The 26,482-nt window shown below is 45.8% G+C and overlaps 1 protein-coding gene across 1 annotated transcript in view; it reads left to right on the plus strand.

The window, feature by feature from the left end:
- Positions 1 to 2,230: 2,230 nt before the first annotated feature.
- The window catches only part of IRAG2 (inositol 1,4,5-triphosphate receptor associated 2), a gene marked incomplete at its 5' end in the record, with an annotated part of 60,865 nt that continues 36,613 nt past the window's right edge, over positions 2,231 to 26,482 (plus strand). The window contains 16 exons of the mRNA XM_083574822.1: positions 2,231 to 2,789; positions 4,407 to 4,517; positions 5,722 to 5,902; positions 8,065 to 8,111; positions 9,493 to 9,571; positions 10,885 to 11,043; positions 12,060 to 12,177; positions 12,591 to 12,641; positions 12,749 to 12,826; positions 16,653 to 16,709; positions 20,776 to 20,835; positions 20,945 to 21,009; positions 21,112 to 21,214; positions 22,341 to 22,454; positions 23,569 to 23,661; positions 26,033 to 26,196. Coding sequence (XP_083430948.1) covers positions 2,231 to 2,789; positions 4,407 to 4,517; positions 5,722 to 5,902; positions 8,065 to 8,111; positions 9,493 to 9,571; positions 10,885 to 11,043; positions 12,060 to 12,177; positions 12,591 to 12,641; positions 12,749 to 12,826; positions 16,653 to 16,709; positions 20,776 to 20,835; positions 20,945 to 21,009; positions 21,112 to 21,214; positions 22,341 to 22,454; positions 23,569 to 23,661; positions 26,033 to 26,196 — 2,039 coding nt within the window. The remainder of the gene's footprint in view (positions 2,790 to 4,406; positions 4,518 to 5,721; positions 5,903 to 8,064; positions 8,112 to 9,492; positions 9,572 to 10,884; positions 11,044 to 12,059; positions 12,178 to 12,590; positions 12,642 to 12,748; positions 12,827 to 16,652; positions 16,710 to 20,775; positions 20,836 to 20,944; positions 21,010 to 21,111; positions 21,215 to 22,340; positions 22,455 to 23,568; positions 23,662 to 26,032; positions 26,197 to 26,482) is intronic.

The raw sequence follows: 26,482 nt of genomic DNA on the forward strand, positions 1-26,482 counted from the left end.
TGCCAGAAAAAAAGCAAAAGAGAATAGGTTCTGCCGCCTTTTGGCTGAGAGAAACTTAAAAGTGTTTTCTTTCTCTCCTGAACTTTGTTTTATTTGTTTTACTTAATTTAAAGGAGAAAGTTTGACAAGGGGTGGGGAAGTCTCCCTTCTGTGCTATTTTAGGTATGAAGTTAAAAAGAACCAAAGCTCTCTCTCATACGTAATCTTTCCTGTTGTGAACTGAAAGGTTTGTGTTATTTCTTTTTCTGGTCTGGATTATGATATAAGAAAGTTACATTGGTTGGGCCGCCAAACTTATTTGAGATTTAGTTTTATTCCTCTTAAAGTATCTTAACATTGTTGCAAGCATGTTCTCTTAATTACCCCCCCATATATATATATATATATATATATATATATATATATATATATCGACTGCCCTAATTTAGCCAGGAGAGACCGTGATTTATTTTGGTCTGATAAATCACTCTCTCTAGTTTGCTTTGTCTTTGGAAGATTCCTTGTTAAAATATTTATTACTGTGTGTTAGTTGAGAAAGCTGTTCTTATCTCTTGTAGTTACTTATTGGGAATAAATGTAAGACTAGGATGGGAGAGATTTTAGGTTCAACTCATTCAGCCACGAAGCTTGTTGGGGGGCTGACCTACCTCACAGGGTTGTTGTGAGAATTAAAAGAGGGAGTGAAGCGCTGCTTTCACTACGTTGAGTTCTTTGCAGGGAAAGCAGGGTGTAAATAATTAAAGGAGAAAGATGCAGAGTAGGTTTTGCTACAAATACTTTGGATGCCTTGATTTTTAAGTAAATGGCGATTTTTGACTATTGGTTTCCAGTGTAAATGAAAGGCCTTTCTAAAATGATTTTCTTTATATAAAAATGATATTTTTAAAAAACAAATTAATAATATATTATTAAAACATATATTCCATCTCTGGCAGTAAAATCACTGTCTAGTGCAGGGTCTCCCAAACTTGGGCCTTCACCTGTTTTTTTTGGACTACAATTTCCATCATCCCTGACCACTGCTCCTGCTAGCTGAGGATGATTGGAGTCGTAGTCCAAAAAACAAGTTTGGGAAACCCTGGTCTCGTAGGATGAAGACTGCTTCTTTCTGATGTATGTAGGAAATGTAAATGTAAAGAGACTGAGAGGAACATAGGACACTGGCTTGGGTCAGATCAAAACTCGTTGTCCATTTGCCCCCATACTGGAAACTCTGATTGGCAGTGGCTCTCCAAGTAAGAAGCAATTAATGGATGAAATAAATAACAATAAATTAAACCAGTGTTGAATCAATGACATTGATTCCTCTTTCGATGCTGTTTGTACCTAGAAAAGCTTCCAGCTGTATGTCCTGTAGCTTCCTGCAGAAATCCTGTAACTTTTTATACCACAGACGTTCTGGGGTGGGAGGGAATTGTCCTGTTTTTGGTTGTGCTGTACAGTCATACCTCGGGTTGAAGTTGCTTCAGGTTAAGCCTTTTTCAGGTTGCGCTCCGTGGCGACCCAGAAGTAATGCAGCGTGTTACTTTTGGGTTTCACCGCTCATGCATGCACAGATGCTCAAAATGGCGTCACGCACATGTGTGGAAGCTGCGAGTCGTGACCCGTGCACGCGGGCTGCATTCGCTTCAGGATGTGAATGGAATGGATCCGGTTCACATCCAGAGGTACCACTGTAGTGCAAGAGTGCTGCTCCAGACAGCAATAATGTGGTAACGTTGGAGAAGAATCACAGAACAATTAACAAAATGGCGTGTGGACAGCTTGTATTAAACCCACAGCCAATGAACTCATATTGTGTGAATGACAGGTTGCAGAATGTATACACACTCCCCCCCTAAAAAAATTGTTTGAAGGGGCCCTCTTTTTTTGAAAGAATTTATGTGGGTTTACATTGGTACCTCGGGTTAAGAACTTAATTTGTTCCGGAGGTCCATTCTTAACCTGAAACTGTTCTTAACCTGAGGTACCACTTTAGCTAATGGGGCCTCCAGCTGCCACCGCACTGCCGGAGCACGATTTCTGTTCTCATCCTGAAGCAAAGTTGTTAACCTGAGGTACTATTTCTGGGTTAGCGGAGTCTGTAACCTGAAGTGTCTGTAACCTGAAGTGTCCGTAATCCAAGGTACCACTATACTTTAATATCAGAGCAATAATTTGCATTGGAAGATGAAATCCATTGTTTTGCAGTTCCCTTTTGTTAAAGAAACAGCTGAAAAGAAGGGGAGAAATGTCCTCCGGAAGCAGTCGCGACAAACGCCACCATCACCCCGTTGACAGCCTTTGCCGGAAGCTCCAGAACATCAACATGAAAGACCAGGCCTCCAATCCTGCTCTGCAGATCCCAAAATTCCAGTCCAAGAACTTTGACAGCCCACAGGGCAATGTGAAGAAGAACTTGGAGGAGATCTTGAAGAAAAGGACCCTGAAAGCGAGTGACAGCAATGCCCAGGGCTACGACAACCTGCTGAGCCCCTTCAGCGATAATGTCTTCTCCCCGAGTCGGCAAGCGGCGTCACCGAGTCACCGGCGCCTCTCGGACATCCGCTCAGAGTCCGTTTCGGCTGGTAGAAACAAAGAGAGAGCCAACAAGTCGTGGCTTCTTCTAGGCCAGGGAATAAGCTCTCCGTGCTTTTCCAAACGCAGGGAAACTTCCGCCAGTCAGCTGCCTGGTTCCCCCAGTGCAGAGCAGAGGGCTGCACCTTCTCAGGAATGTGGCTACATCACCTCAAGCCCGAATTTGTCTGCCTGTGAACTTAACTCTCCTGTCAGCAAGAGACTCTCTTTGGGTAAGGAAAGGGCAAAAGGCCCGGTTCTTTCAAAATAAGTTGGGGGATGCTTGCTCCTGTCAAAGACTTTGGCACAAAATGCAAACTCGCAGAAAGAATGGCAAAAATGTAAATGCTTCAAAATCTTAGTTGCTAGGGGTCATGAGTTAGGTGCGCAGCCTGGGAGCCATTTTGGACTCGCAGCTGTCCATGGGGGCACAGGTTAATTCTGTGTCCAGGGCAGCTGTTTACCAGCTCCAACTGGTAAGCCGGTTCAGCCCCTATCTGCCTGTGTATTGTCTTGCCAGAAGGGATGCGGGTGGCACTGTCATATAAACCACTGAGCCTCTTGGGCTTGCTGATCAGAAGGTCGGCAGTTTGAATCCCTGCGACAGGGTGAGCTCCTGTTGCTCTGTCCCAGCTCCTGCCAACCTAGCAGTTTGAAAGCACACCAGTGCAAATAGATAAATAGATACCGCTGCAGCAGGAAGGTAAACGGTGTTTCCATCCGCTGCTCTGGTTTTGCCAGAAGTGGTTTAGTCATGCTGGCCACATGACCCGGGAAACTGTCTGTAGACAAACGCTGGCTCCCTTGACCTGAAAGTGGGATGAGCGCTGCATCTCATAGTCGTCTTTGACTGGGCTTAACCGCCCAGGGGTCCTTTACCAGTTTCGCCAGAGTGGTACATGCTCTGGTTACTGCAATGCGCTCTACATGGGGCTACCTTTGAAGGTGACTCAGAAACCACAACTAATCCAGAATGTAGCAGCTAAACTAGTGACTGAGAGTGGCCACTGGGACCATAGAACACTGGTCCTAAAAGAACTACATTGGTTCCAGTACGTTTCCAGGTGTAATTCAAAGTGTTGGTGCTGGCCTTTAAAGGCCTAAATGGCCTCAGCGCTGTATAATCAGTTCTGGCACCTCTCAGGTGTGTGCCATTGCCATTATAAGAGAACAAGGGAGGTGTTCATGGTGAGTTCTGGCACCTCCTTTTCTAGAAAAATATCACGGAGTGTCTCCACCCTCAGTCTTTCAGCCCAGACACTGAGGTCCAGCTCCAAGGGCCTTCTGGCAGTTCCCTCATTGAGAGAAGTGAGCTTACAGGGAACCAGACAGAGGGCCTTCTCGGTAGTGGCACCCGCCCTGTGGAACGCCCTCCCATCAGATGTCAAGGAAATAAACAACTATCTGAATTTTAGCAGACATCTGAAGGCAGCCCTGTATAGGGAAGTTTTGTAATGTTTGATGTTTTATTCTGTTTTTAATATTCTGTTGGGAGCCGCCCAGAGTGGCTGGGGCATCCAGTCAGATGGGTGACATATATGAATAATAAAATTATTGTTTATTGATCCAGCAGAGTTCATCTTATGGTCTTATGTAAGAGAGTAGCTAGTATTTAAACATCTAGCGCTTTTTTAAAGTATCCCTCAGAGCTGAACTTAAAAAAGCAACATTGCCTTCAAATGCAATTCAAGGAATCTAAAACTCTTGTTGGATTTTTGACGCAGCTTTTATTTCGGGTCTAGAACAAACCGTGTACAGAACTTGTAGCCCTGCTGCAGGCTCCCTGGTAATCGAGACTCCTAATTCTGCATGGAAAACAAATCTCCTCTCAGTGCCCTTTCCCTTTGTAGGATGGAGACTGTCAGCAGAGAACAAAGATGACGAAAGCGCTGAAGTAAGCCTGATCTGTGAGGAAGACCTTTTGACTACTATGTTCTCTGCTTGCGACATAGAAAGGAGAGGTAAAAAAACACCAGCACAAAAAACCTTCTCTTGCAACTGTTGGAAGCTTACAGGTGTATTTGTTTATTTGTTAATTTGCTCCATAAAATAGTGTTGAGCATGCCCACATTCTCTGAGCCTTAAGTGCTCCAGGGGTCCAGTGTGCTTGGAATGCGGTCACTGGGGACCTGTGTGGCATTTTTTGGATAATGCTATTATATACAAATCCATATTAGGGCAGTGCCATTTTTTCATGGGGCCAGCCAGGAATCTCAGCCCCCACTAGTAACTGACCATGTCTCCTGGGGAGGCCCACTTCTCCCCTGGTAGATGTCGACCTAGCTCAAGGTATGTTGACCTGGAAATATTTCTGCTTATGAAACAAGACCTGCAGACCCCTGGTACTTTGACTATGGGCTCATCCGTGTTGCAGGCATTAATATTGCACAGTTTGAAGTGACTGGAAGTATAAGAACTGACTCCTTTTGGAAACAAAGCATTGTCTAGGCTCTTAAAAACATTATTCGAACATTTGCTGGCGGAACTTTCGAAACAAAATTAAAACACCAAACCCAAAACATCCATGCAATGTCTTGTGCTGTCTGGCACAAGCTGGGTAAAATATGAAAAAATTCTAACAGATCTAGAACCAGGGGTCTGTCTCTTCCCACAGCATCCATTTTAGCTTGGAACTGTTTTCTCTCTCTATCAGGGAGTCTTTTACATGTCCTTACTTCACAGTGCCTTGAGACAAAAGACACAAAGGCAACTCCCTTCAAAATGGAGATTTGCAACTCAGTGCCTTCATCACATGATCTAAGGTTACAACAGTAGGGGAACAGAAAGGTTATAACCATTAACCCATTTAGGACCTTAGAGTCCCTTAGAAAAACTACTGTGGAAAAACTCCAATGTTAGCAATACGCATTTAGCCATTTTCTATTTTAAATCTTCATTAATGCACTTACTTTGTTCATTTCTCTGTGAATTAAATCAATTATACTTAACAGTCCACACTTCTGCTTGTCCCGTACCTAGAAAGCATGGTCTCAGAACATTCCCACTTGCTTTTTACCCCTAATCGGAACAAACAGCAATCCATGGGAAACCCGGTTGCCATTTGTTCTGAGTCAGCGGTAAAGAGCAAGTTTTTCCAGGGGGGAGCAGCTGAGAAAAGGGAGGTGTGGCCAAGCTCTCAGTGTTCATTGTTACTGTTGTCTTTAGGCAAAGTGGCTGTTTCCAAATTAGTTGACTTCGTGAGATACACAACTAGCCGGAGTTCTGAGGACAGCAGTCTCGAGGAGCTGTGCAACATGCTCGATCCTGATCAAAGGGACATCTCCATGGACTTGGAAACGTATCATGCCATCATGAAGGAATGGATTGACGACTGCAGGAGAAGCTGGTAACTGACGGGTCTTGCAAGGCTTCTTGGGTTGCATGCATTTAATGCATGTGACTTTGGGCAAAGTATCCATGGTCTACGACTCAGAGCTACAATTCCCAGAACCATTAATAATATACAGGACTCTTTGGGGGGAGTAAAGGTGCTTTTTCAATATTTGGTTCAATATATGGTTTGATATGAGTATGCTCTCATTTTTCAAAATGAGAGCAAAAGCATCAAGCAATGCAGAGTACAATCCTAACTGTGACCCAGAATCGCTGTTCAAGCAGGGTGCTGGAGGCAATTTCATAATTATATGAATGATTCCTGTTATTATGTGGCTGCATTGCATTATACTTTCTGGCACAGATGCGGGTGGCGCTGTGGTCTAAACCACTGAGCCTCTTGGGCTTGCTGATCGGAAGGTTGGCGGTTCAAATCCCCGCAACGGGGTAAGCTTCTGTCGTTCTGTTCCAGCTCCTGCCAACTTAGCAGTTCGAAAGCACGCCAGTGTAAGTAGATAAATAGGTACCATTGCGGCGGGAAGGTAAATGGTGTATCCATGCGCTCTGGCACTTGTCATGGTCCTCCATGCGTCAGTAGCAGTTTAGTCGTTCTGGCCACATGACCCGGAAAGCTGTCTGTGGACAAACGCCGGCTCCCTCGGCCTGAAAGCGAGATGAGCGCCGCAACCCCCATAGTCGCCTTTGACTGGACTTAACCGTCCAGGGGTCCTTTACCTTTACCTTTTTATACTTTCTGGATGTCCCATGATCATATTATAAAGTAGTTTTGTTTTGTGTTATAAATCAAACACTGCTAGAAGTTGGTGTCGTTGTCGTCGTCCCCACCATGTATTTCTTATCAGTAAACAAAATTGGTGGGGCACGAGCAAATTTTCACTCTGAAAGTGTGGCTCAGAGGGAGAAGCTTGAGAACCACTGTGCTAAATTTTGCTAGGTTTACTTCATGTTCTGGACCCCAAAGATTCTCCCCTTTAATGTGATGTGTGTGAGAGAGAGCACAATTACGAGAACAGAAAACATCCGAGTAGGGGAAGGAAGCTGTTTGCTAGCTGAAGTGTTCAGTACAGTGGTACCTTGGTTCTCAGATGCGTTGGTACTCCAACAACATGGAACCCAAACACTGCAAACCCGGAAGTAAGTGTTCCGGTTTGCAAACCTTTTTCGGAAGCTGAACGTGCTCCGTTTTGAGTGCCACACTTTCATTTTGAGTGTTACACTGGGGCCTGCCTGTTTTTGCTATTTATTTTGCTATTTATTTGCTATTTTGTTTTTGCAGCTCGTTTTGTTTTTGTGACTGTGTGGAACCCAGTTCAGCTACTGATTGATTGATTGATTGTGTGACTGCAGTACATTGTTTATTGCTTTCACTTTATGGATTAATGGTCTCATTAGATAGTTGAATTCATGTTAAATTGCTGTTTTAGGAGTTGTTTTTAAAAGTCTGGAATGGATTAATCCATTTTGCATTACTTTCTATGGGAAAGCGCACCTTGGTTTTGGAACGCTTTGGTTTTGGAACAGATTTCTGGAGCAGATTAAGTTTGAGAACCAAGGTACCACTGTACAAAGTTGCTGTCCGCAATCTTGTGATTTGGGCCCCAATTTTGGATTACTGGAGTGGGAAGCTGCTGCATCATCACAATTATCCCATGTGGCTCGTATTTTATCAAGGACGTGACAGGCAAAATGTAACCCTGAGTTGGGATTTATTTCCCGCATGTGCTTATGCGAGAATTTATCCAGAGCTGCTGTCGCCGTAAGCTAGAGACCTCTTCTGTGTAGTGAAATGCAAGCTGCTCCAAGTACCCTCTGCTTCCAGCTTTTATAATCAAACTAATGGTTTAAGGAGGAATGAAGCCTCCCACCCCCTCAAAAAAGAACCACTTTGTGATTATTTTGTTCCTTTTTTGAAACCTGTTTGTCATTAATTTCCCACCCAGTGAGGGCTCATGTGATGCTACAGATTTAAGACTGTTTTTCACAAGCAGGTTTTTTTTGGGGGGGGGGGAACCAAACAGAAGGGGAGATGTTTTCCAACACTGAAACAATTCTGCAAAAAAGGTGCATAGTTCTCCTGATGAAAACTGTATTTTGTTAAAACTCTAAACTCATGTTAAAACAGGAAATAAATATGTGGGGGGTTTTTCATTCCAGGAAAGAACCATCTGCTAGAGAGACAACCAGAGAAAGCATGCTAGCAGGTATCAGACACTCTCTGTATTACGGAAGACTTAATTTACTGAAAAGTGTACTAGATGCAGCATACAGCTTAAGACTCATGAGTGCTGTCCTGCAGCTGAAAGGGGTTTGCAAATAGCCAGTGGACATGAAATTTATGACTGTCAGAGTCCAGCTTAAGAAACACAAATGGAACTACAATCCCAATAGCAAAACGAACATTTAAACAATATACAACAATAGATTTTAAAGTTTAAAAATGCGATAGGCATTGTTTGTTGTTGTCGTTTAGTCGTGTCCGACTCTTCGTGACCCCATGGACCAGAGCACGCCAGGCACTCCTGTCTTCCACTGCCTCCCGCAGTTTGGTCAGACTCATGTTTGTAGTTTCAAGAACGTTGTCCAACCATCTCGTCCTCTGTCATCCCCTTCTCCTTGTGCCCTCCATCTTTCCCAACATCAGGGCCTTTTCCAGGGAGTCTTCTCTTCTCATGAGGTGGCCGAAGTATTGGAGCCTCAGCTTCACGATCTGTCCTTCCAGTGAGCACTCAGGGCTGATTTCCTTCAGAATGGAGAGGTTTGATCTTCTTGCAGTCCATGGGACTCTCCAGAGTCTCCTCCAGCTCCATAATTCAAAAGCATCAATTCTTCGGCAATCAGCCTTCTTTATGGTTCTTTATGGCAATAGGCATATAAACACATACAAACTTTAAAATAGACTACCTTAGAGAAATGACCCAAAGTCACCCGTGGATCTGGGTTTGGGAATATTCTTAGCAAACTAGATTGAATCAGGGGGCGGTCTGCACCTACAGAACTGTGTGCAGAATCTGGCAACAATCCAGGTCGTCTTGTAGTCTTTGCCTAACAGGAGAAGATTGAATTTTTGCTTTACCGGGAGGTCAGTAAGCCTCACCAGCAGGGGGTCAATGGTTTCTCTACGTGCCTCATCGTAAAAGGGACATCTAAAAAATATGTGTTCGGGGCTTCCTATATTCCCCAATGGACAGGCGCAAATTCTCTGGTCATATGGGACTTTTTTAAAGGACCCTTCCAAGACCAGTGAGGGCAGAGCTGAGCTTCTGGCAAGTGTAATAGCCAGTGCATGCAGAGGATTAGTGAAGGGGATGCAAAGACAAATGTGCTTGAGGGGGATGGATGAAGGAATCTTCTCCAGCCATGGGAGGGGAAGTGAGGGGAAGAAAATGCTCACTGTGGGTTTAAAGTGCTTGGAAAGTATAGCCTGGGATATTATTGGAGGAACTGCAAGAGGTGTGGGGAAGGTCAGAAAGGGGGGAAAGGGTGCTGTGTCATGTGGAGATGTCAACAGAAAGGGAGAAAAACCCAAAATGCTCTGTACCAATGTCTGTCTCTTGAGCTGTACCCGGAAACCTCTTTTTTCAGCCAAAAGTCCTCTTGTGAGGCTGAATGTAACTTCCGGAAGCCTAGAGGCACTTGGTGGTGATGTGTCCAGAGGAGACTTGTGAGTCGCTTTTAAAATATTTTTACAAGCTATTTCAGATATTAATATTGCGCTATTTGAAGGAATTGGATGCATAAAAAACTGAATCCTTTTGGAATAAAAAAAGTCCAGACCCATAAATATGAATCAAAGCTTTGCTAACCAGAACTTCTTCAGAACAGGTACAAAACAGACAGTGATACATCCAGGAAGTTGTATAAAGCATATGCATATTCAAGCATAGGTTCTTCTTCTTAAATACATAACATACTTACCATCAGATCAAAAATCAAAGCTATGTCTCTCCCATAGCCTATATTAGCCTGCATCCAGGCTAAGCTTATGCGCTCCTCAAGAGGCATCATTATCACATTCTTTTGTTCTCTGTGGCTCCCAGAGAGAAGACTAAACAGACAACTCCCTTCAAGATGGAGATTTGCAATTGAATACCTTGATCATGTGATCTAAGGTTAAACACTCATGTGTAGGAGCAGAGAAAATCAAGTTAATCAGAGAGTTTCAGTATGCTACAATGAAATTTTCCAATGTTAAACCATTCAGCAATATGCATACAGAGATTAAACCATTATACTTGCTAAATTGTCACTTAAAAACACATTTCCCAAAAGAGTTCTATGCTAGGCCACTTTCTAATCTGAGAGTGCGATGCTAAATCCCTTTGTGGTCACAGAGTCCCCCTCTCTTTTCGAATATGACTATCAGACAAAATCCTCTAAGTTTTATCAGCCTTTTGGAGCAATCTCTGGTGTAGCCCATGAGACCTTTGTCATAAACCACGTGAATAATTTAGTTGTCTTCTGGGCTAGGAAGTGACGCCATCATAGGGCATTGGTGATGAACTACTCATGGCTACCACTGCATTGCCTCCCCCTTTTTAAAACGTTATTTGCATTAGTAGGGCAGGTACCTAATCTGCAGTTTGCTGGCATTTGCAGCTGAGGGACAAGCATGGGTTGATGGAAAGGGAAGCTTTAATGATGGGGGGTGTTGAAGATATCAAAGGATTTTGGAGGAACATAAGTTAACAGAGTGGAAAGCAGCCTCCTAATAGCGCTGTCCCTGCTACTGACTGGGAAGGATGAGGAAATGGGGACTTCAGCATGGTGCAAAGCCACTTCTGATTGGGTGCTCAGGCCCAGAGGGTAGCTGGCTACCCACAGCTGGTGCTGGGGATGGTTGGCAGTTCAGCTAGAAAGATGCAAAAGAAATGGGAGACGTTGGGTTTTGAGCTTTGAAGCTGGAACCCTCCCGTCAAAATGTGAAGAATGTAGACATGGCAGCTGATCAGGGCCTTTTGTTCCTTGTGCATCCAGGGAAACCTCTGACTTGATCACTTGTGTAGCAGATCTTCAATTCAGCAATCAGAAACTTCAAGAGGAGAACAACCAGTTGAAGACAGCTCTGGACACCATGGAGGAGACCAACAACAGATTAGTGGAGGACAACGTGGAGCTGAATAATCAGATAAAAAGGTGGGAGACTTTGGGTTGAGTCCAACTAAACCAGTGCCCGAGCGGAACTGCTTCTGCAGGTGCAGCAGAACTTCCCCCACCCCTAAATCTTCTCCAGTGGTTAGGGAAAACTTGGAGCAGTTGGGTGGAGAGGAGTGGTACTGGTCATCTTCTCCAATGGCCATCTCATTGGCCATCGCAGATGAGAGGCTAGCAGGAGATGAGCTGATCCGGCCCAAGCGTGTCTCCTCCTGCTCGCTTGCTACCGGCTCTGCCCCGGACCCGCTGACTGGGCACGCCGCGGCACGGATGGGCAGCCGCCGGACAATGCCTGCACAGGAGACGGGCAGACAGGCAGGCAGGGCAGCAGCAGGAGGAGGGAGTTTCTGCTAACGCTTACTCCTGAGTAAGCCTGTAGGGGATCGCAGTGCAAGGAGGGAGAGGGAGGGAGGGAGGGAGGAAGCACAGCTAGCACTCCAAGAAAGGCTGGGACCCAGAGGAAGGCCGCACAACAGAGGAGACCATAGAAGAGAAGATATTACTTCTTCTTTTTTAAAAATAACTTTTCCCCTCTTTTTTTTAAAAAAAATATTGATTGATTGATTGATTGATTGATTGATACTGTCCCCAGATTCATTGAAACAAATCAGGTAACCTTATTCCAAACCCTGGAGCCAGCACTGATTTAGCAACATGGGAAGCTGCATTATACAGCATCAGACCATTGGTCCACGTAGTTCCATATGGGCTGTGCTGATTGGGAGAAGTTCTCCAGGGTTTGGGGCAGGAGTCTCTCCCAGTTGTACCTGGAGATGCCAGGGACTGAACCAGGGACCTTCCGCGTGGAAAATGGGTGCCTATGCACTGAGCTGAAACCCTTTCTGCTAATGGCTGCAGTACATATTTTTATTTTGATGCCAGAGTAGGAAAATCCTGCCGGTCTATTGTTATTTTAATTTATATTTTCATTTCTAAAATGCCCTATAACAACGGCATGTTGCTCATCATAACAGGGTTGGTGATTTTGGTTCTTTCAGTTTCCAGCAGTCTGTGGCTCGAGTGAAAACCTTAAAAGAGGAGCTGGAGGAAGCAAAGAATAATCTGAATACTGCAGAGGAAAAAAGGCTGAGAACAGCAGCCCAGAATAAGCAGCTAGTAGGTAGACTTGAACCATTTCAGACAGTGTTTATTGACTGAGGCTTAACAGTGCATTAAGGTAAAGGTAAAGGGACCCCTGACCATTAGGTCCAGTCGTGTATGCCGGCTCCCTTGGCCAATAAAGCAAGATGAGCACCGCAACCCCAGAGTCGGTCACAACTGGACCTAATGGTCAGGGGTCCCTTTACCTTTACCTATGTGACTTAAAGCTCTTTGGTGATGTATGTTGATTATAACCGAAGACATCCCCAATTTTCCATAAATTGAGGGCAGAGTTTTCCACAGGTGGGACGGGGAAAACATTCAATGTTTACATGGTAGTTGTGTCTAGTGGCCCTGAGTAACTGTGTGGGTGGGTGTATGTGTGTTGGCAGTTTCTCAAACCATCCCCGCTTTCCTTTTTACACCAGGAAAAGGAGAATCAGTCCCTCATTCTCAAGATCTCATCTCTACAAGAAGAGGCAAGTGTGAATTGTGTGCGAATTGTCTGCAGACAGTTTCATACGCTGGAAAAAGTCTTGCTGGCTAGTCTTGCTGTGCATAATAAATAGTATCTGCTTTAATCCAGAATATTAGGCACGCTCTGGATTCGGATGGTCTCCGGAAGAAGATCACAGAGCTGTCAAGAAATATGGCTGAACTCCAAGTAGGTGCTTGCAACACTTATTTTCAGTGTGGGGAAGCAATGGTTCGATGCAGGGCTTCATATGCCAAATATTTCTCCAGGACATCTATAAGCAAGATGGCAGGAGGTTTAGGGACTCTTTCTTCCTCGAGGATTAAGCATGTGTATGCATGTGTGTTATAGGGTACTTTACAGTTTTTATTTTAAGATTTGTTTTTTAAGAGATGCTTCAGCTTAAATCGTCAGTCAACTTACCTGTAAGCAAATGAGGACTGTTTTTAAATCTGAGTTGCCAAACTGAAATAGGTCAAATTCCTAAATGTAAACCTTAATATTTTGCAATTTTACACTCAAATTCCAAGGTAGAATGTCATGTAAAAACCATAATGAATTCACTGGCTTCTCTGACAACTAGAGCTGAAATCAACTTGCCCTTTAAAACTCTCCTGATGTCAGAAATTCTGAGTACATGAATATTAGATTTTTTATTTTATTTTTAAATTATCTGGGAGATTTTTATCCTGACATTCTATGTAGTTTAAAGGACTGGATGGAGCCTTCTAACTCCTGCTATAACAGTTCCTCCTTTTGACCTGGGGGTTATATTTTATTTGTGGCATTTATGGCCCACCCAAAAAGGCTTTCAAAGCAGCACACAAAAACCAGTACTTAAGTCCCCGCAGGCTCCCAATTTAAAAAGACAGGGAAGATGAGACATCACACACAAGAAAAAAGAAACAGGAGGGAGGAGGAGAAAGCAAGATCAAGCTCCAGTTCTTAAAGTTAACAGTTCTTATAACAGGGCTGTATCGTTCTCTTCTGTGCATATTCGGTGCAGTATGCAGCTAACTCCTTCTGTCAGTGCAAGGACTACCATGTGCATAGTTGAATTTTCTCCCCCTCTTCTCTTCCTCTGCATTGGGATAACCCCTAGAACAGATTTAGGTGGTGCACAGGGGAAACAAGAGCAGGGACAGATCCATTGCTCAAGTGCTGATGGAACAAGTTACAGTGGTACCTTGGTTCTCAAACTTAATCCGTTCCGGAAGTCCGTTCCAAAACCAAAGCATTCCAAAACCAGGGCACACTTTCCTATAGGAAGTAATGTAAAACGGATTAATCCGTTCCAGACTTTTAAAAACAACTCTTAAAACAGCAATTTAACATGAATTTTACTATCGAATGAGACCAATGATCCATAAAATAAAAGCAATAATCTATGTACTGTACTATAAAATAAATAAGACAAATGATGAATTTTTTTTAAAAAAAATCTTACCTGCACTGATGATAGTCATTGTTTGGATGGGGGACTTTTATCCATTTCCGCAGTTCCACAATCAATCAATCAATCAATCAATCAGTAGCTGAACTGGGTTCCACACAGTCACAAAAATAAATTAACAGAAAAAGCCTCAGAAACAAAAATGCAAAATAAATAGCAGGAACAAAAGCACCAAACTTAATCTGTTCGACTTCTGAAATGTTTGAAAACCAAGGCATGGCTTCTGACTGGGGCAGGCGCCCCGGAAACAATAGCCGATATCCGCATCGGATGTTTGGCTTCCGAAAAACGTTCGAAAACCGGAACACTTGCTTCCGAGTTTGCAGCGTTTGGGAACCAAGGCGTTTGAGAACCAAGGTACCACTGTAGTTGGATGTCTCCCTCCACTGTTTGGAAGAGCAGCAAGCTCTTGATGTCAGTGGCGGTTCTCTCTCTCTTGCCCTTGATGAAGACATAATTCATCCCCTGAAGGCCTTCCCCAGCCCCGAGATCAGGAGGAGGAGCAGAGCTAGTGACAAAATCCAGGGCAGTAAGACAGCCCAGTTCTTCCTTCAGAGAGGTGGCTTGATGGAGAAACCCTCCTCCTTCATCAGTATCAATGACAGTTCGTACCTTGTTGATGCTAAAGCCACCTCTGCCTTAGGGAGGAGGTGAGGTTGCGGGCTTCATGGCCCTTCCACGTGCCCAGGGGGTGGGAGGCCAGCAATTGGGGGATTCCCAGCTGCATCACCCTCTGGCCGGCCAATCGGGTTGTTCTGGGGGTGTGGCCTGCCTCTTAAAGGCAGGACGCGGCCGGGGATCTCCCTCTTTGTCCGCTTGCCAGCTGCTCCAGTTTTCTCACCCTTCCGCCCTTTAAAGTTTGCTTCCTTTGACCTTGCTATGGACCTTGGTTGGTCGCCGCAAGGGGCCTGGTAGGAATTTTTCCACTTGGCAAATTGGCACCAGCCACTTGGTTTTTGCCTACCTTGTAGCAAATCATCATGACTTTCTGGGTACTGGCGGTTAGGCATTGGAAAGTTCTGTAGATGGGGAAAGGGGAGGTAGCGCCATCACCTGCCCCACATATTGAAGGGTAGTCCGGTAAAGGATTCCGGGGGGGGGGTGGCCCTGTCCAAAGCCTAGGGAGGTGAGGGCCCCTATTGGTGACCCAGGGGCAGCTCCTAGTTGATGTGCATCAGCAGGACTCCCCCTACTGGTGTTAACCCTTCCTGGACTTCAAGCAGACAGGCTGGAGTCAGATATAGTCGGTTAAGTCCAATGCCTAAGCCAATACCGCTCATCACCTGTAATCAATAAAGTTGTGGCCTTTTTTTAGCCCATTAGCCTTAATAATTGTGTCATGTGTCATTATTTCTGCCTGGCAGGGGGTCAGGAACTCTCCATACAACCTGGCTTCGCCATTTTCAGCCACTTGTTGGTGGCTCTCCTTCAGAGTGGCTGGTACCAGGTCGAGGAAGGAAATAATGGAATCCTAGAACCGTAGTATTGGAAGGGATCCCATAGGACATAGGGATCCCTGCTGCAATGCAGGAATCACAGCATCTGAATCTGAAGGAAGGGCCCTGAGCAGGGTTGGGGAGCTCCAAACTGGCCAAGAAAGACATCTCTGGGAAGACCCAGAGTTTGAGCATTCAAGACCCTTTGCAGCCCACAACCTGCAGAGTGGATTTAAAGCATCTTCTGCACTCTGAAGCAACTTCGAAAAAGCCTCTCCTCCTTCCGGAAGGGAGGGATTGTGAGCGGGAGACGATTCCCGTGTCACGCAGGGGGCATTCTGCCCCCTGCCCTCTCATCATCGCTGGCGCGCCACGCCTCCCAGTTGGGCACCCAATCGGGTGCCACCGTGGGGGGGCGTGGTTTAGCCGCTCAAATGCAGCCGCGCCAGCTCTCCCCCCCATTGCGCTTCAGATTTTCCACGAGTCACCCACCCACCACTCCCTTTAGGGCGTAGCTTCTTGCTCGACCTTGCTATGGACCCATGGTTGGTTGCCCTGGTTGCTCAGGGGGCCTGGTAGGAGTTTTTCCAATTGGCAAATTGGCACTGGCCTCTTGGTTTTTGTCGCCTACCTCGTAGCAATCATCACAACTTTCTTGGTATTTGGAGGTTAGGCATTGGAATGTGTTGTTGGTGTATGGAAGGGCAAGGTGTGGCCATCGCCTACCCTTTCACTTATGGGTATTCCGTTAAAGGAATCCGGCAGTCGTAGATCCTGTCCGATGCCCTGTGTAGCGGGGGGGGGCATGGCACGACCCCGGTGACATCAAGGAAGAGCTTATAATTGTATTTGCATCAACAGGCTCCCCCTACTGGTGGTTAACCCCTCGTCAGAATCACCCCTCTCCGAGTGGGTGGAGTCACATTTGCTGTGGTCCAGTGCCTCAGCCAATACCTTCTTACATGCTGTAATCCATAAAGTTGTGGCCTTTTCTTGCCCATTAACCCAATATACTGTGTCCATGTGTCTTCATTCCCCCAAGCGGGGATCGGGTCCTCGAATCACAATACCTTTTTTTTTTTTTAAGGCATAAGGCAAAACAGTAATTTCAGTTCCTCTCCTCCAGATACAAGTACACCTGTATGAAAAGACGGTGGAGAATAAAGACGCCTCCATCCTCAAGGTGAGTAGCTCTTGCGGTGCTGCAGAGACAGACTTGCTAGGCAGTGTTTTGCTGGGCCAGATGCGAAAGCCATGGGAAGATTGCTTTGGCAATGAAGGTTTAAGGATAGTGGGGTTGCAGGACTGAATTTGTACATCGCACTGTAACACTGAGAGCCATTTCTCCAACGGTTTGACTTTACCCCCAAAGGCACACTTCTCCATGGTCTCTTGAGACAGACAGATGTCAACCAATACCAACTTGAATAAAAGATTGGGGAGGGGGGCAGGTAAGCCCCACCCTGCCTAATCAATCACATGATGTGATAAACGCACACCATTTGAATGGCAATGGCCATTAACTTTAGGGGTGCTCGGGTCGTTCAAATATTATATTGGGGGCCTGAAGAGCTGGCTCCTATGTACACTTAAGTGCATATTAATCAGTTGGTCCCTTACCTTTCTCGCCCTGATCTTGCGACAGTGATCCATGTGACGGTCACCTCCGGGCTTGATTATTGTAACTTACTCTATGCAGGGCTGCCCTTGAAGCTGACCCAGAAACTCCAGTGGGTGCAGAATGCCACGGTGAGGCTCCTTACGGGGTCCTTGTCGCGAGATCACATTCATCCAGTGCTTTACCAACTGCACTGGCTCCTGGTGGAGTACAGGGTCAGGTTTAAGGTGCTGCTTTCAACCTTTAAAGCCCTACGCAGCCTAGGACCCACGTACCTACAGGACTGCCTCTTCTGGTATGCCCCACAGAGGACCTTAAGGTCCACAAATGACAACACTTTGGAGGTCCCAAGTCACAAGGTGGTTAGATTGGTCTCAGCTAGGTCCAGGGCCTTTTCAGTACTCGCCTCGACTTGGTGGAACGCTCTGTCACAGGAGACTAGGGCCCTGCGGGACTTGACATCTTTCTGCAGGGCCTGCAAGACAGAGCTGTTCCGCCTGGCCTTTGCTTTGGACTCAGTCTGACCCTTATGTTTTCCCTCCCCTTACAGTTTTGATCCATGGGCTACTTTTAAAATGAGGCTGCATTTTAAATTGCATTTTAACCTGTATTTTAAATTGGTTTTCTTTTCCCCTATTATGTTTTTATTGTAATTTTACTGGTGTTAGCTGCCCTGAGCCCGGCTCTGGCCAGGGAGGGTGGGGTATAAATAAAATATTATTATTATTATTATTATTATTATTATTATTATTATTATTATAGCAAACTCATTTTTTGAATGCCACCTTTTTCTATTTGGCCAAAACACCATCATCCATGTGCAAGGAAGGTGTATCCTTTGGCTTTGCAAGCTACAGTAGTACAAAAAAACCCAAATCACAAGATGCGGTCAGAGTATGCTTAGTGGGTACAGAATGCTGATAGTGGGAGCTGGGGGAGGAAAACAGGGGTGGTGGAGGTGGAATGGCATATCCTGACAGTGGGTGTGACTGGTTGGAGCACGCTGCAGCATTCTTGTTGCAGGTCTCCCTTGTCCTTTCCCTACCACCCAGTTGGCATCTTTACTTGGGCAAGCTGCGAATTAGACTGACTGTGCCCAGCACTGAGCTTTCAGAGTGGCAGAAGGGGATCTGGTTGCTGCAGGAGATTGCAAGCTCTGTGTACAATCTTCTGCAGAAAGCAACGAGCCTGAAAATGCCAGGAGCGTACCATGCAAACCTCTGCTTCCCTTCGCCTCCAGAATGCTTGCTTTGCATAGCTTTGACTTGTTTCTTCTCCAAGCACCGGCAGCTGATTTGAATTATGTAAAAACACACCATTTGGGCACATGTCCCTGCATGCCAGGGGTGTTTTAAATAATGCTGGGCATGAATTGGCGCACGTGGAGCATCTTCCAGGATTATGGAAGCACAGGGTGGGTGTTGGCAAGCCTTTCTGCAGGTGGAAACAACTTGTTTCCTGCGTCTGAGCTTGACTTCCTTGAGATGGAGAGCAGGGATGGAGAGATTGTGGGTGACAAGGATAAGGAAAGGGTTAAGCTCATCCCTCTCTGAAAATGCCACTCTCCCCTAACCTTACATTAAGGAGCCACCACAGGTGGGCCACATGTCCGTCATGCAATGTGAAATATACTCGGAGTCCTGTAGTGATTTCATGCTCTTTCTTGCAGCTTGTAAAACAGTGATTGAATTGCCCCCCAAACCTCAGGCTTTTATATACATTAGTTACACAATGAGTCCTGTCTGATTGGCTGATTCTGCTTTCCTCCTGCAGCCTGATTGGTCTTTTCCTGCAGGCCAATCAGTTGTTGCATTCTAGGATCCTACCAGCCTAATAGGCTGATTAACTTCCTCCTGGAGCCTGATTGGTCTTTTCCTGCAGGCCAATCAGTTGTTGCATTCTACGATCCTACCAGCCTAATAGGCTGATTAACTTCTCCCTGGAGCCTGATTGGTCTTTTCCTACAAGCCAATCAGTTGTTGCATTCTAGGATCCTACTTGCCTATTGTTCTAGGATCCAAGCTTAGTACATAACACAAAGTGTCCTTTTTAACCTAAATATTAGTAAAGTGCAAGAGGCTTTGTTTCAGATATTGCAGTACAATCTGTCTTCCACTTTTCCTTTGCCTTCCTCTGAAAAACAAAGAGAGGCACAAGGGTTTGAGGGTCAGGTTGGTATTCTGCAAATGAAGCCCTAAACTTGCCTGAAAAGTCTCATTCTGCAAGCACATTGGATATATTGAAGTACAGCCTCTTTACCTGGCCCTTTGAAAAATAGGCGTGAAGTTCAAACTAGGGCTTGAACTCCGAATGTAGAACCAAGTGCAGAGTGTGCTCACAAACCTGCAGCTAGGAATCTCCCATCTCCTGTCAACATATTCTGCATTTTCCTCTTCCTTCCTGCACCACTTAAAACTTTAAACTGGGTGCAAGCATCCAATTGCTGTCTGGACAGAATGCAGAACTTGTCCTTGTAGGCCTCATTTGGATCTCTCTGTATGTTCATTGGCAATGTCATAGAACAAGCACGATCCCAAATGAGTGCATTCAAGGCAAAGGCACATCTTTGCCCCATGTTATTGGCCAACCAGAATGGGCGATGCTGTGTCATCTGGACCAATCTCCTGGAAGTACTTTATGTGGAAGGTCATCTTCAACGTAGAGGACTGAATAGCCATTTTCTGGACTCCTCTGAGCAGCAGAAAGTTTGAGCAAAAAAAGTTTCTGCAAAAAAAGACCTGGAGACTTTCAGAGTCTTTGTTGGGGATAGTCAGATCTCTCAATTTTCATTTCTCCTTTTTCCAGACTTGAATTGGAATTGACAATTTCTGCATTAGTTTCTGGGGTTTTCTTATTTTTAAGCCTTCATGGAAATTAATCTGCAACTTCAACTTTTTCATGCACATTTCTCTTAATATACACATTTTTCTACACCATTTTGCCCAATGTGCACATTTTTGCAAGCCATTCCCCTTAATTCAATGAAATTTATGTTGTTTTCACTAATACCGGCTTCCTTTCACCTAACATGTGGAGTTCGCTGCACATTTTTTGGTTGCAAAACCGAATCGCAGAAATTGAAGACGCGTGAATTTGTTGGCAGATAGCTATGTTTTGGTCCATGTATTGTTTGAGGAAGTGCAGATTAGGCCGGCTTGCATTAAAATGTGAACCAAATCTCTCTCCTCTTGCAATCCTGTATCTCTTTCCAACGTACAAACTGACCATGGGAGATAGTTGGATGCATTGCTGGCTTGTAAAGCAACAGTTTCCCAAAAGTCTTCTTTCCCAGCCAGATGGAAAAGCCAGACTTCTAATCCAGGTCCAAGATGCATCCAAATGGCTAAATATCCTTACAGAGACAATGTGTGTGCAAAAACTAGTACCCATCAGCCATCAAAAGCTGTTCAAGCAAGCATTTTCTGGCTATCACTGCCTTATTAAACAGCTTTAAGAAAAATCAGTCCCGCATTTTTCATGGCCATGACAATTTTCGTTTAACTAGGTCAATCTGTTAGGAATGCTTTTTTGTATGGAGTCGGCTTCAGAAATTGTCTCAATGCCTTTAGCCTCTCTTTCTCTCTCTCTCTCTGTTCCTATACTTCTAATTCAAACACTTCCACCTGTGCAGAAGGACCTGGATATTCAGGAGCTGAAGTCTACCCTCAAGGAATACACCTCCGTAATAGAGGTACAGTTGCCCTAATTTGTCTGGGAGCTGGAGACAGAAGAGGAGTCCTTTATTGGGGGGGGGGTTGCTTGAAGGTTGTGTCTTGAGAGAGCTTTGCGTTTTTCTGTAGACCCTGCGGGTGGAGAAGTACAAACTGGTGAACAACATCCAGCAAATGCAGCAGGAGTTGATCTCGTGAGTATTTTTGCACTCCAAGGGGGCAAGATTCAGCGCCCTTATAATGAGAGATGCTCTTGGAGCTTCGCAGATTTAATTCTTTGACTCTCCTTCTGCTAGGAATGGCTTCAACTTCCCCTTGATATACAAATTCAACAGCAGCATCCTTGAAGGGACCAACTCTTTGCACTGCGAACTGGAGCTTGCCCAAGAGCAAGCGGAGGTGGGCGTTTTTAATTGTATTTTATCTGCTTCTCCCCCTTGGTTCCCCAGAGCCAGTTCCTCTAAGGTATAACTGGTCAAACGCGATCGACAGGTCGACCGCTGGTTGATATACCGTATTTTTCACTCTATAAGACGCACTTTCTCCCTCCTAAAAAGTAAGGGGAAATGTGTGTGCGTCTTATGGAGCGAATGCAGGCTGCGCAGCTATCGCTGAAGCCAGAAGAGCAAGAGGGATCGGTGCGCAGTGATCCCTTTTGCTCTTCTGGCTTCTGGGATAGCCACGCAAAGCCTCTTGAGCACAGCCGGAGCGCTCCTGCCTCTTTGCTCAAGAGGCTTTGCGTTGCTTTCTTGTTTCTTGCCTTCCTCCTCTAAAAACTAGGTGCGTCTTATGGTCGGGTGCGTCTTGTAGAGCGAAAAATATAGTAAGTCAATCGCAGGCTCATTTTTCTCCACTGGGGAAAAGGGGCATCTGGCCCTGCCCCCTCGCTCCTTCCTGTATCCTGTATTTCAAGAACAGAAGATGGAGTTACCGCTGGTGGGGCGACTTCTTTTTCAATCAATGGCATGTGACCCCCCCAAAAAAAAAATTGACAGAAGAATTTCCAGTCTCCCCCCCAAAATGGTAAACAACTGTGGCTTGCCCCCCCAAAAAAGCTCAACAATTTAGGTTCCCCCCTCCCCCAAAAATGGGTAGATTGCTGCTAGTTTTTTTAATCTGGGAGCAGATTGCAGTCTCTTGGGAGTTGGACATCCCTGATGTGACTAGGAAGTGAGACAGAGACCGCTACCTTGCTGTGTTCCAGACTGTCACACAGATCTCTGGCACATTTCTGTGCCTTTGGATAATGCGTGCACCTTTCTAAGGTGCACATGCAGCTAATACAACTACATCTAGCTCCCCTCCTCCCTCTCCCTTCACTGTCCCCCCGCCCCCAGTGCTGGGTTTTAGATTGGGAGCTTCTCGGGGCAGGGCCCTGCCTTCACATACTCTGCAAAGTGCCAGGGACACTGGTGGTGTGATACAAATAAATGACATCCAGCCAAACGGATGCACTTTCCCAGAACAACTTGGAAACTCTAACAAGGCAATCATATGGCCCCTTTCTGATTGCTTTGCTATGCAGGTCTCTGGAATTGAATGGACTGCACTGGATGAATCGCTGGACGCGGAGGTTTTGCTGCTCCTGCAAGGGCCGGAGAGAGTGGGAGAAAAATTCAAGGCCACCATTCAGAAACTGGTATGGAAAAAGACTGTGGGTGGAATAGCAAATGGAAGACTCATCTCAGAACCTGAGCAAGATGCTTCTTCTCATCCTCCCTTCTGCAAATCCTTTTCTTCTTATGCCGATTCATAGCTATTCACAGTATGTTAGTGCTGAAAGAAGCATTTAGAGTGGTGCAGGAAATCTAGATTCTTCACCACATATGTTTGCTTATAGGCTTTTGATAGGTAGGGAAATAATAGCTGCCGATATGTATGCTTATCTGTTAGCGCAATGTTTCTCAGCCTGTGGGTCCCCAGGTGTTGTTGGACTACAACTCCCATCATTCCTAGCCCGCATGACCGGTGGTCAGGGATGATGGGAATTGTAGTCCAACAACATCTGGAGACCCACGGGTTGAGAAACACTGGTTTAGCGGCTTAGTCCTTTTAAAACAGTCCTATTCCTTCACAGGCACTGCATGTTTTAGAGAAGCAAATAGCCTCTCGTTGCTAAGGTTCCACGTCAAAAGAGCCGCGCATGATTGAATCCTGAAGTTATGCAAAGTTCAAAGGCCCTTGGGGGGACAGGGTCAGGGAAGAGAGGAGCAGCCTTTGCTGCATTGCTGCTTCGATGCAAGTTGTGGGAAGGAGAAAACCAAGCAAAGTGGCCTAAAAAGCTTTCCTGGTTGCCTGGAACGCTCCCGGAAGCAGTAGCACAGCCATTCAGACATGCATGTGGCCTTCACGCTTCCAGGCGCTTCATGTGCAGGTATATGAACAAGAAAAAGAGAGCGTGTGAAATATACTCGGAGTCGAGAGTGGATTTCATGCTCTTTATTCAGCTCATAGTGGTGAGGGGGAATGGAAGTTCCCCCAGAATGTCTACTTTATATACATTATTTACACAATGGGCCCCACATGATTGGCTATTTCTGGGATTCTCCTGTAGGCCAATCAGGTTGCAGATTCCCTTCCACCTGGAGCTGGGTTGGGTGGCTCCTGTGGACCAATCAGACTGCTGCATTCTGGATCCTATTGTTCTAGGACCAATCAGACTGCTGCATTTTGGATCCTATTCAACTCGGTACATAACAGCGTGTTACCGTTTAGATGTGAAAGTTCATGGGACATGACCTTTTTCTTTACAGAAGCAAGAACTTTCTCGAGTGGAGGAAATAGCCGTCCTGCAGGCAGAGGGCTTTGAGGCAAATATGCAAGAAGCCCATAAGGAGAAGCTCATGGTAAAAGTTACTGAACGGCTGGAAAGGGGGCTTTAGGACACCTCCCCACTGTCTGAATTACAAGGGCTTGGGCGGAGCTTGCAGGGATGTGTACTGGCACAAAAATATCCCTCTTTGGGGTTTCGTAACTGCTTTCACAGGGACGCGGGTGGCACTGTGGGTTAAACCACAGAGCCTAGGACTTGCCGATCAGAAGGTCGGCGGTTCAAATCCCCGCGGCGGGGTGAGCTCCTGTTGCTCGGTCCCTGCTCCTGCCAACCTAGCAGTTTGAAAGCACGTCAAAGTGCAAGTAGATAAATAGGTACCGCTCCAGTGGGAAGGTAAACGGCATTTCCGTGCGCTGTTCTGGTTCGCCAGAAGCGGCTTAGTCATGCTGGCCACACAACCCAGAAGCTGTACGCCGGCTCCCTCGGCCAATAAAGCGAGATGAGCACCGCAACCCCAGCGTTGGCCACGACTGGACCTAATGGTCAGTGGTACCTTTACCTTTACCTTTTAACTGCTTTCACAAAGCAGTTATTCACATTTTTAACATTCACACTCAGTTTATTCGTATTCTTGATCTCAAGTTGTGTTTCCAGAAAGGGGCCTACTGCTCTGAAATGAACTGGGACCCTGTTGCCCCCCCCCCCCGGGTGCTTGGCAGAAGGTGTGAATTTCTCTCTCCCACCTGCCCATTTCAGGTTATGGCTGGGGGTTTTTTTGGGGGGGGGTTACCCCTCCATTTAAGTTAAAGAAGAGCTTTGGCACTTCCAACAGTGGCAGACTTGGGTACAGTCATACTTCATGTTACATTTACTTTAGGTTGCGCGTTTTCAGGTTGCATCCCGCGGCGACCCAGAAGTACTGGAAAGGGTTACTTCCAGGTTTCACTGCTTGTGCATGCGCAGAATGACGTCACGCGCATGTACAGAAGTGACGGATTGCAACCCGCGCATGCGCAGATGTGGATTGCGTTCTTTTCAGGTTGAGAACGGGCCTCCGGAATGGATCCCGTTTGCAACCAGAGGTACCGCTGCACTGTGGCAATTGTGCAAGGCCAAAATTTGCCTCCTCCCCGCCTGCTGCTTTCCCGAAGCTGCGTAAGTTAGGTGCTGGGTTTTGGGAAGGAGGCATCAGTCTCTGGAGTTGCTAGAGCCCTCCCACCTTCACCCCAAAGCTAGGAAAGCTCTAACATGGCTTTGGGAAGGAGGCGGGAGGACTCTAGGACCCTGCCAGAGCTGAAGCAGGATGTGCCCTGATTGGCTGTGTAGTTCTGAGAGAGTTTTTCCTCTGTACATTTGGTTGAATGTTTCCCTGCTATGTATGAGGCCTCAAGTAAGAAAAACGAGACCTCCATTCCTTTCTCCTCAAATTATGTGCCGTTTTTCCCCCTCTTGAGCACTGAAAAGTCTTAACAAGATTTTGTCCTCTCTCTGGACCCTGCATTATTGAAATATACTTGGAGTCGAGAGTGGATTTCATGCTCTTTATTCAGCTCATAGTGGTGAGGAGGAATGGAATTTTCCCCAGAATGTCTGCTTTATATACAGTGGTACCTCGGGATGCGAACGGGATCCGTCCCGGAGCCCCGTTTGCATCCTGAACGCAGCGTGAGCTGCAACGGTGCATCTGCGCCTGCGCGGGTCACGATTTGCCGCTTCCGCGCATGCGCGTGACATCATTTTGAGTGTCTGCATGAGCGGCGAAACCTGGAAGTAATGCGCTCTGTTACTTCTGGGTTGCCGCGGAGCGCAACTCGAACGCGCTCAACCCGAAGCACATTCAACCCGAGGTATGACTTTACCTTATTTACACAATGGGCCCCAAGTGATTGGCTAATTCCGGGATTCTCCTGTAGCCCAATCAGGTTGCGGATTCACTTCCACCTGGAGCTGGATTGGGTGGCTCCTGTGGACCAGACTGCTGCATTCTGGATCCTATTGTTCTAGGACCAATCAGACTGCTGCATTCTGAATCCTATTCAACTCAGTACATAACAATTATTTAAGTGGCTTCGCTAACAGGATGCAAGCCAGCCTCTTCTTAAGGACCTTTGCAGCAATGCTGTACTTTTTAGGGGTGTGTGTGTGAGGTGACTTCATTTCCCCATCCCTCAACATAGGGACCGCAGTCTGTCTCTCCGCACCCACCATTCCAGCTATATAATTCCCAGTAAGCAAGTACAAAAGAGAAAGCAGAACAAAGGCATTACTTTGCAGTTATTACTACATTCAGGTTAATTTTCGTTTGTATTTATTTGATCCAAATTTAAATGGGAATGGGGCTTTTTCAGGTTAAACCAACACACATTTCATAGCGAATAGCTTGCTAAGTATTTCTTCTGAACACTCCGTATTGGGTTCTTTTTCTTGTTAAAATGTCAATACAGGAGCTCAAGCAAGATCTGGTAAAGCAAAGAACTCTCTGGCTTCAGAGACTTGATCTCTTGGAAGCTCAGAAGGACTCGTTGGACAAGGAGCTGATAAAGATGGCGGGAAACCTGAGGAGGATGAGAACTGAACAGCTGCACTTGAAGAAAGCACTTTCATCCAGGTTATCCCCCCCTCCCTTCTCCTTCTTTTAGTTTTTAGTATGTGCGTGTTGGGGATGGGGCAGAAATTTGGTTCAGATTGCAACTTTCACTTCCTGAAGCAACAGGCAAACCGAAACACACAGACGTCCTTTGAGATTTGCAATGCAGTTCTTAAACCAAAATATACGTACACCAGGGGAAAGTCGTGTGTGCCAGCAAAAAGAACATAGAAAAGGGCATTATACTGGGGGAAATGGTTTGCAAGCAGAGGTGTATATAAGGCAAAATTGCATAGGAAAGTGTGTG

This window comes from Podarcis filfolensis, assembly GCF_964270895.1.
Source record: "Podarcis filfolensis genome assembly, chromosome: 10".
Taxonomy (NCBI): domain Eukaryota; kingdom Metazoa; phylum Chordata; class Lepidosauria; order Squamata; family Lacertidae; genus Podarcis; species Podarcis filfolensis.